Source organism: Colossoma macropomum, unplaced genomic scaffold (assembly GCF_904425465.1).
Source record: "Colossoma macropomum unplaced genomic scaffold, Colossoma_macropomum, whole genome shotgun sequence".
Taxonomy (NCBI): domain Eukaryota; kingdom Metazoa; phylum Chordata; class Actinopteri; order Characiformes; family Serrasalmidae; genus Colossoma; species Colossoma macropomum.
Window position 1 is genome coordinate 1662418 of NW_023494808.1, and position 18825 is coordinate 1681242.

An 18825-nucleotide genomic window follows, 5' to 3' on the forward strand; every position below is an offset into this window, starting at 1 on the left:
TGGTGGTGCTGTAGCTCCAGTTAGACGACGTAGAAAGAAGAAGGATCAGTGGACGCTGCCGGTGCTGCTGACCATTTTGTGTTGTGAGAAGTTTGAGAACCCAAAATTTGACAAATGGAGGATCAGACTTATTATTTAGCACAAGAAAAAGTGAGGGAAAGCATGAAAAGAAAGAAGAGCAAAACGAAATCAAGACAGACAAGCTGACGGCCACCATAGGTTCTACTACACGCTTGGAAAGGGAGGGGTGAGGGAGGGAGATTCAGCTGGCTGCAATCTGAAACCTCACCACTAGATGATGCTAAATCTTACACATTGCATATTGTCATGGTATGAAACACATTTATGGTCCATTTATATCTCACCTGTACCGCAACACAGTTACTTTGACCTTTTAAAAAAAGCTCATGTCAGCTCTTGTAGTAAAAAAGCACTGTAAGTATAACTTTAGCAGAAAATCATCAATGACGACGTTGTTTTTCGTTTGTTTTCAGCTTTGAGCAGATAGAAAACGACATACTTTAAGGGACAGATATGCTTTTAAACAGCCCCAGTTACATCTTTTAACTGCAACTGGAGCTTCGGATTCAAAACGGGTGCCTGATAATGAACTGAAGGCTTAAAGCAAATGTAATAAACTCTTTAAAGCACCGGACTGGATGATATTGAGGCCAGATTCACACAGTGGTGCTGAATTTGATTCGCTAATCTGTGCAGCAGTTGCACGCTAGCGCCGTCCAGGCGCCTGGACATAACTACTAAATCTTAAATCTAAGATGGATTGATAAATGAAAATGAGACGCTAACTTCAGCTTCATCTAATCTCTGTCAACCGCATGAGATTCAGTTATAGTCAGCAGACCCGGCGGTCTCACTTGAGGTGGGGGGGCTGATTTAACCCCTAAATTGCTACAAATACACACTTTGATGTAGCATTTATTTAGTTAATACTGTAGCTTCCCGCTGACGACTTGTTCGGCCGCACAGACTAGCATAGTAATCAGCCCAAAGCTCTTCCGGCTCACCGGGGGCTCTCCCCACTCTCCCGGTTACCCATTCAGCACTGGACACTGACGTGGTGGTGGTGTGTTAGTGTGTGTTGTGCTGGTATGAGTGGATCAGACACAGCAGTGCTGCTGGAGTTTTAAACACTGTGTCCACTCACTGTCCACTCTGACACTCCTACCTTGTCAGTTATCACTTGTAGATGTAAAGTCAGAGACGATAGCTCATCTGCTGCTGCACAGTTTGTGTTGGTCATCCTCTAGTCCTTCATCGGTGGTCACAGGACGCTGCCCACAGGTCGCTGTTGGCTGGATATTTTTGGTTGGTGGACTATTCTCAGTCCAGCAGCGACACTGAGGTGTTTAAAAACTCCAGCAGCACTGCTGTGTCTGATCCACTCAGACCAGCGCAACACACACTAACACACCACCACCACATCAGTGTTACTGCAGTGCTGAGAATGATCCACCACCCAAATAGTACCTGCTCTGTGAGGGTCCATGGGGGTCCTGACCACTGAAGAACAGGGTAAAAGGGGGCTAACAAAGTATGCAGAGAAACAGATGGACTACAGTCTGTAACTGTAGAACTACAGAGTGAAACTATACGGTCAGTGGAGCTGATGTGGTGAATCTTGTGGTATTTCTTGTTGCCGTATGTTCGTTGTGTTGACCTGACGATGTGTCCATCTGTGTGCAGGTGGAGAAAGTACCCAGGAAGCCGGTTGTGCAGGATTACGACGATGACCTGTACAGTGACCTTTACAGTGACCTCTCTGTATCCACGGTTACCGCTGGCTCCAACATCACAGAGTATGAGGTTCGTATTAATGTTCAGAATTTATCATATTTCAATTTCAAGGCAGATAATTTCACAGAAAATGTATGTAAATAGAAGATTACAGTAAATTATACAACTTGAAATATTGAAACGAACATCTAAAAATACGTTTTGGTGAATAGTTTTCAAAATGTAAATAAGCAATTATTATATGTAAAACCAGAAATTGTTAAAAATGGTAAGCTCTAAACCTTTGAACTGTACTGTAATATCCAATACTGATTTAATATTAAAATATTGTAATAATATGTCTTCAGTGTTTTACAGTTGTATACAAAAGTTGTTTCTAATTATTTATTTGCAGAATTTAACATATTATAAAAAACAAAAAATTATTTTTTTCCAAGCTGTAGCTCAGCTGTAGCTGCTTTTCTCGCATCTCTGGCAGGAAACTTTCTCTCAAAAGTAGAACAGTTTCTTGTAAAATGTCTCTTAACGTTCAATTTTTTACGAGGCTGAAGTCGCTTCTCGTTCGCCAGCTTCTTGTTCGAATTTTCCCAATCCACCTTAAATGGTGCCTGAGGGGCCAGAATGTAACTGCTGCACCATTTAAGGTGGAACGGAAAAATTCGAACAATAAGCTGGCGAATAAGAAACTGACTTCATCTTCATGACCTTTTAGTGTTTGTCAGTTTCTCGTTGCAGATTAAACGTATCAGGAAACCAGCTGGAGTGATTATAAACGCTAATAAGTCCATTAGTCTCCAAATTATCAATGTTCGTCTTAAATCTCTTTGCCGTTTCGTTGTCAGTGTTGCTATGGTGACCAGCAGTCTGCGCTGATCTTCAGGGTTAAAGGGTGAATTAGCAGTTCTACAGTAACTCCAGAGTTTAAGACCATTTATTGTTAAACTGTGTTGAATGATCAGCAGAGCTTTATTTTACTGTAAAGGAGGATTATTTTATTTTTACCTACAGATCTGATTCTGCTGTGGAGCCACAACAGGACAGTAAAAGAGCTGCATGTTGGCGACCGTTGACCCAGACATAATCGATTAGCCAAGGCATGTTTGTTGTCCAGATTTGGCTTCTTTAGCTAAGTGCTTGAGCTAAGATGCAAAGAACATTGCAAAGAAAACACTAGAAGCTCTTTGATTTTTATAGCTCACAGAAAGTCATACTGCATCCTAAACCACATTTACAAGACTGTATCACATTAATGAAGATCTGGAAGCAGTTTGAGCAGTTTTAGAGACATATTTACAGAAAGGATTTGGGTGACTATTGACTTCTAGCATTTTTAAGCTAAGAAGCTAATTTAGACATCAAGCATGTCTTGGCTGACTGACTGTGTCTGGAAAACCATGTACATTAGATTTCCTGAACCACTGCTTTTATTTTCTGAACTAAAATGGAGCTGAATTAATTTGTTTTGGGTTTCCAATGTTCTTGATGACTCTTTGTTGGAAGGAAATGTGTTGTGGTGTTGTGTTCTGCCTCAGTTGGTGGAGTACGATGAGCTGGATAACGAGACGGAGTACCTGGTGAAAGAGTACGAAGAGTATGAGGAATATGAGGAATATGATGACCGCTATGGACCAGCCACCAGGAATGGAGAAGACTTCTGGAATGGACAGGTAGAACATTCTGCCACCTCTCTACCTTCCTTACTTAATGCCATCTGTCCATCTACACTGTATGTCCAGAAGTGTCCAGATTCCTGCTTGTTTTCCCTTTGCTGTAGTAACAGCCTGTACTCTTCTGGGAAGGCTTTACACTAGATGTTGGAATATTGCTGTAAGGATTTGTCGGCATTCCACCTTTATTGAGGTCAGGTACTGATGTTGGATGATCAGTCCTGGATCACAAAAGCCACTGAAACACATCCCACATGTCTTTAATAGAGTTTCATCGCTCTAACTAATTTCAAAGGAGTTCAGTGGAGCTCCGTCACTCCAACTCATCCCAAAGGTGTTCTGTGTTGAGCACCCCAGCTTCCCTTAAAGGAGTTCAATTGAGCTTGATCACTGCAACTCATTTCAGAGCTCCTCAGTTGAGCTCCATCACTCCAACGCATCCCAAACGGTTCAGTGGAGCTTCATCACTCCAACTAATTTTAAAGAGGTTCAGTTGAGCTCCATCACTCCAATTCATTCCGAATGGTTTAATGGAGCTTCATCACTCCAACTCATTCCAGAGTTCCTCAGAGGAGCTTCATCACTCCAACTCATCCCAAATGATTTAATGGAGTCTCGTCACTCCAACTCATCCCAAAGATATTCTGTGTTCAGCACTCCAGCTCTCCCTAAAGGAGTTCAATGGAGTTTGATCACTCCAACTCATTCCAGAGTTCCTCAGTTGAGCTCCATCACTCCAATTCATCCCAAATGGTTTAATGGAGCTTCATCACTCCAACTCATTCCAGAGTTCTTCAGAGGAGCTCCATCAATCCAACTCATTCTAGAGTTCCTCAGAGGAGCTTCATCACTCCAACTCATCCCAAATGATTTAATGGAGTTTCGTCACTCCAACTCATCCCAAAGTTATTCTGTGTTCGGCACTCCAGCTCTCCCTAAAGGAGTTCAGTGGGGTTTGATCACTCCAACTCATTCCAGAGTTCCTCAGTTGAGCTTCATCACTTAAACTAATTTCAAAGGAGTTCAGTTGAGCTCCATTACTCCAACTCATCCTAAAGTTCTTCAGTAGAGCTTCATTAGTCCAGCTAATCTCAACAGAGTTAATTAAGCTCATCACTCTCTTAAAGGAGGTCAGTGGAGCTTCATCGTTTCAACTCATCCCGAGTTTGTTTAATAGGCTTTTTGTCATGCTAACATACCCACTAAGTGTTCAGTGGAGCTTCATCACTCCAACTCTTCCTATAGATCGAGAGAGCCCGATCCTGGTCCTGGAGATCTACCACACTGGAGATCCAACACACCTGGCTCTTATATTCATGATGTCTAGGGTTAGAGCTAAACCCTGCAGGGTGGTACATCTCCAGGACCAGGATTCTGCACCCCTGCCCTAAATGTTCAATGAAGCTTTGTCACTCCAAATCATCCCGGAGGTGCTCTATGTTCATCACTCTAACTCCAACCTAAAGGAGTTCAGTGGAGCTTCATTACTCCAACACATACCACAGGTGTTCAGCAAAGCTTTATCAGTCCATCATATCCCAAAGCTCTGGAGAGATTACATGGCTGTGTTCCAGCATATAACACATGGATGAGCAATGGGTGCACATTAAAGCAGCTCAGTCCATTCATTAGAAGGGTCATCTGCAGACTTTTGGACATGAAGTGTATATATTAATCTATCCCTCTATCTTCTCTAACTGCTTTAGGTGTGATTTTCTGACCTCAGCTCATCTTGTTTTATTTGTGGTTCCAGGGTCCTGCAGGACCAGAGAAAGGTCAGAAAGGAGAACCTGCAGTCTTAGGATTGGTGAGATCATTAACACGTCTGTTTTTGTTCTACTAAAACTGTACATGTTCTGAAAAACAAATCTTTGTATAATACGTAAAATGGTTAAATTTATAGAAGTGGAAACCTTGTTTGGTGCAGACCTATGAACGTTTCTTTAGTTCAGTTTTGACATGAGCATGCACGTTGCCCATGGTCGGACTGCTGCTGAGTGGAAAACAAAGCATTAGATTTTGTCACATGGGCTGCAGAAAGTATTTTTGATAGGCTGGGATGGACATCAGAGGCCTACTTGGTTACATTCAAACTGTTGCATAATTAAACCCATCAATCACAAAGAAGTGGAGATCAAGTAAGGTGTTTTTTTGATCAGTATAAGCCCATTTCTATACTATTGCTCACAGCTTTGAGCACATGGTTGGGCTGCAAAGGACATTTTTAAGCAGGGTCAAGTCTTATTTATATCATCGGACCTTCTCAGTAATTTTATTTCATCTGTTGCTGCCACTGGCTACTGGCTATGGAGTCCTCCAGGGTTCTATATTAGGGCCTATTCTCTTTACAACGTATATCCTTCTCCGTATAGTTTGGAGGTATAAATAATTTATTTTACATCAAAAACACTCAACTTTATCTTCATCTAAAGCCCGACAACATGTGCTCATTGAATTGTCTTGATGAGTGTCTGGACTAACTAAATGAAGACAAAACAGATCATACATTTTGGCTCCAACACACATCCAGATCATTAGATCATCCAGGAGAGAGGTCAGTTTGCAGTCTTGTATTTTACCATTAAATTAACTGGCCTGTTGATGTAACTCAGGGGCGTCTAAAGTCCTTTGAATGCATTAGAGGTGCCCCCCCACCAAGTTAGCTAACGAATAAGGGCCTTTTTCTCTGACTAGACCTACAAATTTACAACTACAGCAATCAAGTTATTTGGTGTGCCATAGCAGCTGTAGTGTCAATGTCAAACTAAATGGAAAAAAAGATACAAACTCTGGTGCGGACTTTAAGGAATGGAGTAGGTGTGAAACCTGGATTAGTGTAGTAGACGCTGCCCTGTTTCTACCTCTGTTCACAATAAATCAGAGGATTAAGTTTTATTCTGTATCTTCAAAAGCAAGCAAGTATTCTCTCTCTCTCTCTCTCTCTCTCTCTCTCTCTCTCTCTCTCTCTCTCTCTCTGTGTGTGTGAGAAGATAACAGTGTGTTTCTGGTGTTATGTAGGGCACTCTGATTGAAGGACCCCACGGACCCCCAGGCCCTGAGGTAACGTCTACTGAGCATGTGTGCACCTGTCTCAGCATGTGTGTGTGTGTGTGTGTGTGCGGAAGTATACAGTGTGTGTTTTGTCTGCTCTTCACAGGGTCCTCCTGGAGAACCTGGCCCAATGGGACCCCCAGGACCAAGAGGAGATCCAGGAGATCTGGTACCACATCCACATTTACACACACAGACGTACGTCATCATCTCTGTGAGGTGTGGACAGTAACCTTTATTCTCCCTGCTGTTTTCTCTCTCTCTCTCTTTCTCTTTTCTTCATGCCTCCTCTCTCTCTCTTTCTCTCTCTTCTCCTCCCTCTCTTTCTCTTTCTCTCTTTCTCTCTCTTCTCTCTCTCTCTCTCTTTCTCTTTCTCTCTCTTTCTCTCTCTTCTCCCCTCTCTCTCTCTCTATCTCTCTCTCTCTCTCTCTGTCTTTCACACCTCTCTCTCTCCTCTCTCTCTTTGTCTCTGTCTCTCTCCCTCTCTCCTCGCTATCTCCTTTCTCTCTCTGTGGTCTCTCTCTCATCTCTCTCTATCACTCTCTTAGGGTCCTCCTGGTCGACAGGGGCTTGCAGGGGCTGATGGGATACCAGGACCTCCAGGAAACATGCTAATGTTACCGGTATGAAAGAGAGAGAGAGAGAGAGAGAGAGAGAGAGAATTGAAGGAAAAATAGAAAGGGAGGGGGGTAGAGAGACAAAACAGAGAAAGAAAGAAGGACAGACAAAGAAAAGAGAGTGAAGAGAAGAGACAAAGATAATGAGAAAGACAGAGAGAAAGAAGAGTGAGGGAGAAAGAGAGAGAGAGAGAGAGAGAGAGAGAGAGAGAGGAATAGAGAGACTGGGAGTGCTACATGAGTACATGATTCTCACCACTAGGTGGCAACTAAGTACATTTACAGAGTTGATTCTGTAGTTGTAGTTTTGGGAACTCAGTTTTTTTCACTGAGTCAGACCAGCTGTTTTTTTTTCCCAAATTAGCCAGGTTAGTGACATTATCTATCATTACATTTTCAATAAATCTTTAGTTACCTTCTAATCAATTAATCAAAAAATGCTAAATGTTTTTTTATGAAAACTACAATGACAGTAATAGAAAAACATCTCAGCATTCCTGTTGGATTTGGCTAAACTGAAGTATTTCCACTGGATGAAATTCAGTCAAGAAATTATTAGAAAAGATGTTTATTAGAAATCCAATTTATTAGAAATCCAAGAAAAGAGCATTATTACCAAAGTCAGGGACGGATGAACAAAATGCAAGTGTCAATCAATAAACATAAGCAAGAAAATTCACAAATCCTAAAAACAAGAAATACAGTAAAAAAGCCGAGAACAAAACCTGAGACAAATGATCTGATTAAGCAACATGTGATGAGGATAATAAGGGGGCGGAACCAGAATGATGGAAGGAGGTCAGTAAGGGGCTATTTAGTTGTATAAATCAAGGTGTGAAAGCAAGGTAGACCACCCAGGACCCCCTAATTAACCTTTTGGACCCCCTGAATGTAAAAATCTAAATTCTGGGGGTCCCTGAAGATAAACTTATTAAGACATTATTCTGTCAAATTTGACACTCAAATCCAGATTCAGTGAAGCTCATTGTTTATAATAATAATTTTATTTATAGAGCACTTTTCATGGCGGTGGCAGCTCTAAGGGCTTTACAGACAGGTGATAAAACATAGTACAAGAAATCATTAGTATTTATTTAGAATCAGACGAAAATGAAAGATTAAATTAGAAGATAAAAACCATGCTGAGTTAAAGAGCTGCGTTTTTAGATGCTTCTTTAAAGTGAGCACTGAGCTTGACTGTCTAATAAAAGGGGGAATTGAGTTCCACAGTTTAGAAGCAGAATAACTGAAAGAGTCTCTCCATGTTTTCTGTATTGTACAGAGGGTGTCTGTAGAAGGCCACTGTCTGCAGATCTTAGATTACGTGCTGGAACATAAACAGACAGACACTCTGTGATGTTAGCGGTCATTTTGAGCTTTAAACACTCGTAGCAGAACTTTAAAATCTATCTTGAATGATACAGGTAGCCAGTGTAGTTCTTTTAAAACAGGACTGATCTGATCTCTCTGTGTTGTGTTTGTTAGGATGCTGCCGCATTTTGTACGAGTTGTAAGGGACGTATAGTTTTCTTAGGAAGTTCAGTAAGAAGATCATTACAGTGATCAACTCTCGCAGAACCACACTAGAACAGAGACTTTACAGAAGAACGACTGATAAAACAAACATTGTGTTGCCATTTAATTTAGCACCAGCACTGCTATGGCGAGTGAGTAAAGGCCACTGGACACACAGTGTCACATAGCATCACGTAGCATCACTTAGCGCCAAGTAGCAGAGCGCTGCTATAGAATGCCAGCAGAGACAGTTCATTTTTGAGAGTTCACTGTTTTGATGTAAACTGAATGAAATGAAGTGTCCAACATCACTTTTCATCCTTTGTATCAGTTTACTTCCTGTTTTGGATCTGAAAGATATGAGCTGAAAAAGGCTAAGCTAGTCACGTTAGCTGAGGTAACTTGTTAGCTGAGGTAACTTGTGTATGTTTATTAAGACTGACTGCCTTTCTCTGTAAATTTCAAGCCACATGTGATCTACTGTGGCTTTCTGTGATCTTGATATGGCTTTAATTTAATGTAGTGACGTTCAAATTTTTTGGACACTGTGTGACGCAGTGTGGCATGTCCAGTGCATTTAGAGTAGCCAGCCAACATGCGACCCCCCTGAATACCAGGGGATATTTCGTACACTGGTATGAAGTACAGTCTGACTGAAACTGAACAGGTCAGTTGTCTGAAACAGCCAGTGTCCTAAATATTTCATATATTTTTGATATGTCTAAGATTAAATTAAAATACAATATCTCTCTGTTTCTCTTAGTTCCAGTCTGGTGGAGATGGTCAGAAGGTGCCAGTGGTTTCGGCTCAAGAAGCTCAGGCTCAGGCCATCCTACAGCACGCCAAGGCAAGATATCTTCTAACAACACAGAAATCTCAGTAAACAACAACAACGTTGTTCTCTAGATTACCTTCCAGAAACTTCCACTTCCAAATATAAACAACACAGAAATCCTCTAAGTAAACAATGCAGGAAACACAGGAGTGCCCATCACAAACACTGGCAGTAGTATGGGTCGTACTGAAGTGCTCATTCACTTTAAATGTGGCACCGTCATAGGTCACTTTTGCCACAAGTCAGTTTGTAAAATTTCTGCTCTGCTAGATCTGCCACTGACAACTGTAAGTGCTTTTATTGTGAAACGGAGGCATCTAAGAGCAACAATGGCTCAGCCACAAAGCGGCAGACCACTGGAACTCACAGAGGGAACTCACCAAACTGCCTCTGACAGCAACATCAGCATAAGAATTGTGCCTAAGTCTAAGATCTCTATGCACAATGCCAAGCGTCGGCTGGAGTGGTGTAAAGCGCCGCCACTGGACTCTGGAGCAGTGGAACCGTGTTCTCTGGAGTGATGAATCAGCTTCTCTATCTGTCAGTCTGATGATGAATCTCGGTTTGGTGGATGTCAGTAGAACATTACCTAACAGAATGCAGAGCCAACAGTAGAGTTTGGTGGAGGAGGGATGATGGGCTGGGCTGTTTCTCAGGGCTGGAGCTTCTCAGTTCTAGTGAAGGGTGATGTTGATGCTGCAGCACAAAGACATTTTACACAGTTATCTGCTTCCAGCTTTGTGTCAGCAGTTTGGGGAAGAACCTTTCCTGGTCCAGCATGACTGAGCCCCTGAGCACAAAGCATCTCCATAAAGACATGGAGTGACCAGTTTGGTGTGGAGGAACTCCAGTGGCCTGTACAGAGCCCTGACCTCAACACCACTGAACACCTTTGGGATGAACTGGAACATCAATTGTGAGCCAGGCCCTCTCATCCAACACCAGTGTCTGACCTCACAAATGCTCTTTTGACTGAACGGGCTCAAATTAATCACATACTTTTGACCACATAGTCCAAAATTTATAGTAAAGAGCATATTCGACAAATGCATTATAAGATATTCACAGTCATATCTAAGTATATTGTGGTGTCCGCATAGAAGGAGACACTGAACAGGTTATATTTCCACCACGAGAAGTGCTCTGAAGTAGGACAGTCCCCCAGAAGCATGGTGTCCTCTGTCTCTGCAGTTCTGGCTCACCAAGCACTCCACTGCTTGCTGTGGTGCTTCCACACTGAAGCCTTTGATTGTTTTTGTCTTCCTGCGGCAGCCCCATTTTTCGAGCCTTCCGATGCCGGCGTCTTCCCTGTGGAGCCCTGCAGTGCTGTCCCCACCACAGCGATCTTTTGTCTTTAAGTTCTTTGAAGCACCACTATAATGCTCGGGGGCATTAACCCACTTCTGACACCACTGTGGCATCAGTGTAGAAGGAGACATGGAAGGCTTTTTTTTGTTAACACCAGGGCAGAAATGCATATAACAACATAGCACGAATAGCAGGGAGGTCATCACCAGCCATACTTCTCTGCTTCATGGTAGACAATCAACCCAACTATCTAAGCCCAGTGCCAGACGCACAATAACATAGGTGACACATACACACTTAATCTAACAGAACAAAAACAACAATTCTTCCCTTTCCTGGAGAGCATTCGCCTCACACAGGCCTCCTCGCATGGCTCTTCGCATGGTCATGCCTCCCAAGACTCTACAGCAGCGTGAGCCAGTAGCGATATGCTACAATATTATTTCTTTTGCAATATATGCTCAAATAATAGTGTAAACACGTTTCTTACTAAAATGTATTTTGACATATATTAAAGAGTAATATGCAGATAAGAATTGTATATAATAATATATATATTTGTATTGTTTCATTTCAAAATGGATTTGAAACTCAACACACAAATTATACTTGTTTTTAACATGTATTGTGATATTTACATTCAGAATATTTATGCATATATTTGAGTGACATATATACCAGGTTGATTTCAGTTATTTACATACTATATTCTATCAATATGTAACAGAAATATATTTCAAATATATATATTTTTGTGTGTGGGACAGGACACAAAGAAGGGAAACCATGTCTAACAAAGCTAATGAAAAAATGTAATTTGTTTGTTTGTCACAGCTCGCTTTGAAAGGGCCACCAGGACCATTAGGACTAACTGGACGTCCAGGACCGCTGGTGAGTGTTCAACCCAAACTGCAATAAACCGAGCGGACTCTAAACCAGAACAGCCCACCAGTAAATTACCCGAAGCCCACCCCTCACCCCCAATGAGAGAACATATCATTGCTGTCAGACCAAAACCTCATATTTCCAAAATGGTACCTTTACAGAAGGCGGCAAAAACATTCTTAACTTCTAATGGTGGTCAGTGTAACTAGATTTTTTCCAAGTAATTTTGGGGCATTTCATCATAAAATTGGGACGCAATGTGAAGAATGACTCGGATTTTCAAACTGTCCAAAAAATAAAAAAGGGTAAAAATGGAGATGCAGGGTTTTTGCATGAGAGCAACAATATTTTTATACTATATAGAACACATTAAATTTGTAGTTTGCATTTTTGAAGTATTTTAGTATTAAAATATAGTAAAATGGCCCACTAATACTGCACTTTGCTGTCTCCCCCAAAACCCCCAACCCCCAAGACAAACGTTTTGCCACCCCTGCTCTAAATTGTGCAGTGCTGTAACCACACACCCCACTAAAGGGCTCTTACTGTGATTTTGTATGCAGCACTGCCCTCTAGTGTCTGAATTCTGTACTGTTCAGAGCTCTGCATGAATTAATCTGACCATTTGTACTGAACTACACCAGACAGGCTGCATGTAAACCAAAAGTTTACTTCCTTTTGAAATTTTTCCAAATTGTCACTGTTTCTTTTCAGTTAGCCCCTTAATGTCCATGTCCAAAATGTCAAACTTCAGTTGGTCTAGTTCTCAGAGCCCTCAGTACAAAGCTGAAGAAATCAATCAAACCATAAGGCTGGAAAGTGAGTTTTTATCACTTTTTTCAATCTTTAGGTTACATGATACTGCTGATAGTACAAAACAATAGAAGATCCAATAAAGTATGAGAATTGCATGTAATAAAAAAGTCAAATGGGGTACTGCAGGACTCTCAGAAGAAAAGGTACTAAACTGTCACTGGGGTGGTTCTCCTGATCACTGGGGTGGTACACCTTATCACTTGGGTAGTACCTCTCGTCACTGGGATAGTACTCCTCATCACTAGGGTCGTACCCCTCATTATTAGGGTGGTTCCCCTTCGTCATTGGCGTGGTACTCCTCATCACTGGGGTGGTACCCCTTGTCCCTGGGGTAGTACGCCTAGTCACTGAGGTGGTACCCTTTGTCCCTGGGGTGGTACCCTTCATCATTAGGGTGATACCCCTTTTCATTGGGGTTGTACCCCTAGTCACTGAGGTGGTACCCCTCGTCACTGGGGTGGTATCCCTCATCACTGAGGTGGTACACCTCGTCACTGGGGTGGTATCCCTCATCACTGAGGTGGTACCCCTCGTCACTGGGGTGGTATCCCTCATCACTGAGGTGGTACCCCTCGTCACTGGGGTGGTATCCCTCATCACTGAGGTGGTACCCCTTGTCACTGGGTGGGATATTTTATTGCTCTATTTTAAAACGTTAGTTTTTGAAAAGGTATAAATATGGACGTTTCACCTGGGAGAAACATATGTGAGGCACACCTGAGTTATACCTTAAATCCACTGCTGCAGGGACACAGGAAAGAGGCCGCTGAAAGATCACGCAATACATGTGACGTAAATGATGACGTCACACGAAATGATTTGCCTTTTTCCATTTGAGTCTTTTGCTAATTTACATTAGACGAAATGTGTCATAATAATACGCTGTAATGAGGCGACAAGATATACATATAATTGACAGATTAGTCTGCTGATGCACATCCTCACTCTGCTCCCTTATTCTGGGTGAACTTTATGCAAGTGGACTGAGCGGTGACCAGTCAGATTGTTGAAGTATGGCACATGGTCACACAGTGAGATTTAACACTGGACACCGAGTGGGAGATTTAACAGTTGACCAAAAGCCTTTATTGCATTTGATGATTATTTTAAGTTCAAAAACAGGCTCAGAACTGGCCCACAGCTCTGCACACACTTTCCCTCTGTACGTTTGAAGCTGCGTGTGTTTCAGTGACGCGTCCCCAAAGCTCCCAGCAATTTTCGGTGTTAAATATAAAAATACAAACTTCACTCTAAAACAAGCCCACTAGGCTCTACACTACACTCAAATCATTATAAAGTTCAGAACGTTTTATTATTATAAATATTTTTCCTGAAATCGGGATTGCTACAGCCCCCTCGGCACCCCCACTTCAGGAATCCCTTCACTGTTGTACCTCTGAGGGAACATTTACATTGTTTGTACTTTGATGAATGAAAAATGTACCTGCAGTAGCTGTTTGTTTAAAGTATAACTATACCAGACTGTATCAATTTAGACCAATCAGAACCAGAACAAATCCCTGCAAAGGTTTAGCCTAAAGTAGGTATTTTTACTACTTTATTTACATGTAGCCCTCATCAAAGTGTGGTGTGACATTGTTTCCCTCTAAATAAACCCACTTAGCTTTAATGTGGTCAGTTATTACAAAGAAAACATGATTTAGATTGAAGACAGTTTTAAAATCTCAGCATCTCCTGTCAGTGTTCATTATAGATGTGACACTGTGACTTTTGTGAACTACCGAACTTATAATACAGAGTCAATCAAGTGATCCAGTCTGGATGATTCTGAATCAGTTCACTAAATGACTCGTTTGAATTGACTGAATCAGTGGAATATAACTTCAGAATTCAGAGGTGTTTAATTTTTGTAAAGAGCCTCATTTTGCGTCTGGGTTTAAATGTGTGTGTTTAAACGCTGTCTGTGTTTTTTTCAGGGTCTGACGGGGCCGACAGGGCTGAAAGGGGACGGCGGCCTGCCTGGACCACCAGTAGGGGGCACTGTTTACAGCTACTTCACATTACTAGACAGATATATTCACTGAAATTAAAAAAATCCTAGCTAAAAATGAAACTGAAATGAAAATTCTTGGCCAAAAATGAAACCAAATGTTTTTGTATTTTTTTTAAATTTGCACAAGTGAATTTTTACATAAACGTACTAAACATAAAAGTACAACATAATAAAAACAATATACAACAAAAATCTGTTTTTCGATAGAACAAAACAGTTTACAGAAAATAAACTTGATGAAATGATTACAGTTTAAGGGCTACAGTGCATGGCTGATATTTTCACTGTTGATCTGCCGATCAAACTGATCGTGTCTGTGCTGAGTTTTTTTTCATGTGTTTCATGTTCATTATTATTATAAGATTATGTGTTAAGTGTCAGATTTTGACACTTTGTTGTCCTATTTGATATTTCGTTTTTCTCTTTTGGATGAAAACTGAAAATGCCACTGTTGATCATTTTCGGCCAAAATGTTCTGATAGCTGAAATTTCGGTGTAACCTTATGTTATATCATTAAAACCACGTCTGGATTTTTTGATCATTTTTATTTTTTAAACATAATTTGAAACTGCCAGCTGCAGTTTAGACTGTTTCAAAACTTTAAGACAAACAGGCTAAAAGAAACAATGTAGAATTAAATCCTGTTCTCATTAATTTACTCATTAATTTATCATTTTTATTGTACTGCTGGTTAGCCCATTTCTTTGGAAGGCTCTCAAACAAAAACATCTCTCTCTCAGGGTCCTCGTGGATTGCCTGGTGTTTCAGGACCAAGCGGAAAGCCCGGCAAAAGGGTGAGACACGTAGAGCAAATAAACAACATTACTAAATACTGTCAAATTTACTCATATTAATTACATTAATTTGCTCATATCTGTTCCTGTGTGTGTCATCAGGGGCGTGATGGCACAGACGGTAGTAGAGGAGAACCAGGAGAGACAGGAGCTAAAGTACGTCACACACACATATCCTGTGATCTGATATACTACAGTATGGTGCAAAAGTGCAAGCCCCTTTGTTATTTTCCAGTCAAAACAGTGATTAAGTACAAATTATTCATTTTTCAAATGTTTGTGAGAAGATTAGTCATGTGATAATCCACTTGCATAAGGAAAGACAAAGTGAAAAACAAAACTGGAGTTCAAAAACTTTTAAAAGCTACAGAGAAAATGTTCCTCCTAACAACCACCTGGAAGACCTGGTCGACCCCAAAACTGCCCCCATCAGATAAACAGCACTTAAAGCTTTCATCTCTGAGAGAGAGGAGAAAATCAAGCTGCTTCAGATCTGAAAACATCCACAGGTGTTTCTGTCCATCCTTCCACTGTGAGAAGACGACTCAGCGCTGTGGGTCTGAAAGGATGTGTAGCTGATCAAGAAGAACCTCACTGAGAAAAGGAGACGGACACATCAAACAAAGAAGCTGAACGATGGACTGACCACCCCAGAGTCCAGACCTCAACACCACTGAATGTGTTTGATTACTTCAGAAAATGATCAACCAGCTTCTAAGACTGAACTTTGGAGGTGTGTCTGCAGATTCTTTGAGGAACTGAAAGTGAGTCTCCTGAGAAGAATGGAAGCTGGAATAGAGGGAAAGAGTGACTCACTGACTCACACAGCTGAGACTGGAGTTAGCTGTTGAGGCTTCTGAGTCATTTTCTGTTAAATATTTGCTTCGTGATGCTGAAAATGAATAACTTGAATTTAATGGCTGTTTGACTGGAAATAGTCTCTGACCTTGGTACAGCGCTGTATATCAAAGTCATCATACTGAATGCAAACCTATGAAGTCAGTATTAACCCTAAAGTGCCTAACTCAGGTGACCTGCTGCCCGTAGAATGCTTTGAAACTTTTACTGTATCGTTCGTAGATCAGTTTGTAAATGCTGTGTTTACATTATAGCAGATGAGCTTCTGCTATGAGACACTCCATACAAACCCATTAGAAAAACACCTTGCATTTAACAGTTAAAGACCCACCCGTCATTCAGTCTCTCATTGAATGGCTAATCTTTAAAATAACCATGCAGACAACCAGTCATCTCTCTCTCTCTCTCTCTCTCTCTCTCTCTCTCTCTCTCTCTCTCTCCCCCATCATCATTCTCTCTCTGTTCCTCTATCCTCCCCCTCAGGGTGACAGGGGGTTTGATGGCTTACCCGGTCTCCCTGGAAACAAAGGCCACAGAGTAAGAGAAACCACACCAAGAGTGTTGATGATGACATCATGACTGATGAGACTGACAGCAGGAGATTATAAATTGGACAGTAGACAATTGTAACGAAATCAGTACATTATAATCACAGTGACGTATTGCAGTGACAGGAGTAGATTGTACATGAAGCAATAGATCTCATTGGCCGATGTAGATTATTATGACAGCATATTACAGATTATAATTTCAGCAGGATACTGTAGTGGCAGCAGTAGATTATAATGACTGCCGTAGATTACAATTTCAGCAGGAGACAGTAACGGCAGCAGTAGATTATAAAGACTGCCGTAGATTATAATTTCAGCAGGAGACAGTAACAGCAGCAGTAGATTATAATGACTGCCGTAGATTATAATTTCAGCAGGAGGCTATATTGGCAGCAGTACATTATAGTGACTGCCCTAGATTATAATTTCAGCACAAGGCTATAATGGCAGCAGTACATTATAGTGACTGCCCTAGATTATAATTTCAGCACAAGGCTATAATGGCAGCAGTACATTATAGTGACTGCCCTAGATTATAATTTCAGCACAAGGCTATAATGGCAGCAGTACATTATAGTGACTGCCCTAGATTATAATTTCAGCACAAGGCTATAATGGCAGCAGTAGATTATAATGACTGCCGTAGATTATAATTTCAGCAGGAGACTGTAATGGCAGCAGTACATTATAGTGACTGCCCTAGATTATAATTTCAGCACAAGGCTATAATGGCAGCAGTACATTATAGTGACTGCCCTAGATTATAATTTCAGCACAAGGCTATAATGGCAGCAGTAGATTATAATGACTGCCGTAGATTATAATTTCAGCAGGATACTGTAGTGGCAGCAGTAGATTATAATGACTGCCCTAGATTATAATTTCAGCAGGAGACTGTAATGGCAGCAGTACATTATAGTGACTGCCCTAGATTATAATTTCAGCACAAGGCTATAATGGCAGCAGTAGATTATAATGACTGCCCTAGATTATAATTTCAGCAGGAGACTGTAGTGGCAGCAGTAGATTATAATGACTGCCGTAGATTATAATTTCAGCAGGAGGCTATAATGGCAGCTGTAGATTATAATGACTGCCGTAGATTATAATTTCAGCAGGATACTGTAGTGGCAGCAGTAGATTATAATGACTGCTGTAGATTATAATTTCAGCACAAGGCTATAACGGCAGCAGTAGATTATAATGACTGCCGTAGAATATCATAGCAGTAGTAGTTTATTTCGGTGGCAGTAGATTATAAAGGCAGCTGTAGATTAGGGTAGGAGTAGTAAATCATTCAGGCAGCAGTAGATTATAATGGCAGCTGTAAATCATAGTAAATCATTACGGCAGCAGTAGATTACAATGGCAGCTGTAGATTAGGGTAGCAGTAGTAAATCATTATGGCAGCAGTAAATTATAATGGAAGCTGTATATTATAATAGTAATAGTAGATTATTACGACAGTGGTAGATTATAATGGCTGCTGTGGATTATAATAGCAGTGGTAAATCATTAAGGCAGCAGTAAATTATAATGGCTGCTGTAGATTTTAATGGCAGTAACAGTTTATTATGACAGCAGTAGATTATAATAGTGGTAGTAGATTATTACAGCAACAGTAAATTATAATGGCTGCTGTAGATTTTAATGGCAGTAACAGTTTATTATGACAGCAGTAGATTATAATAGTGGTAGTAGATTATTACAGCAACAGTAGATTATAATGGCCGCTTTAGATTGTAATGGCAGTAGCAGTTTATTATGTCAGCAGTAGGATATAATGACAACTGTAGATTATAATAGCATTAGTAGTCTGTTATGGCAGCAGTAGATTATAATAGCTGCTTTAGACTGTAATCGCAATAGCAGTTTATTATGACAGCAATAGATTACAATGGCTGCTGTAGATTATAATAGCTGTAGTAGATTAAAAAGGCTGCTGTAGATTATAATAGCAGTAGTATCTTATTACAGCAGCAGTAGATTACAATGGCTACTATAGATTATAATAGCAGTTGTATATTACAATGGCTACTGTAGATTATAATAGTAGTAGTAGATTACAATGGTTGCTGTAGATTATAATAACAGTAGTAGATTACAATGGCTGCTGTAGATTATAATAGCAGTAGTAGATCATTACAGCAGCAGTAGA

General features: G+C 40.8%; 1 protein-coding gene across 1 annotated transcript in view; it reads left to right on the forward strand.

Moving 5' to 3' along the window:
• Positions 1-18825, forward strand: part of LOC118798208 (collagen alpha-1(XI) chain-like) — a 138301-nt gene that overhangs the window by 77943 nt on the left and 41533 nt on the right. Inside the window, 12 exon segments of the mRNA XM_036557581.1 lie at positions 1705-1824; positions 3288-3422; positions 5176-5229; positions 6441-6482; positions 6580-6642; positions 7022-7096; positions 9369-9452; positions 11583-11639; positions 14387-14440; positions 15205-15258; positions 15361-15414; positions 16600-16653. Coding sequence (XP_036413474.1) covers positions 1705-1824; positions 3288-3422; positions 5176-5229; positions 6441-6482; positions 6580-6642; positions 7022-7096; positions 9369-9452; positions 11583-11639; positions 14387-14440; positions 15205-15258; positions 15361-15414; positions 16600-16653 — 846 coding nt within the window.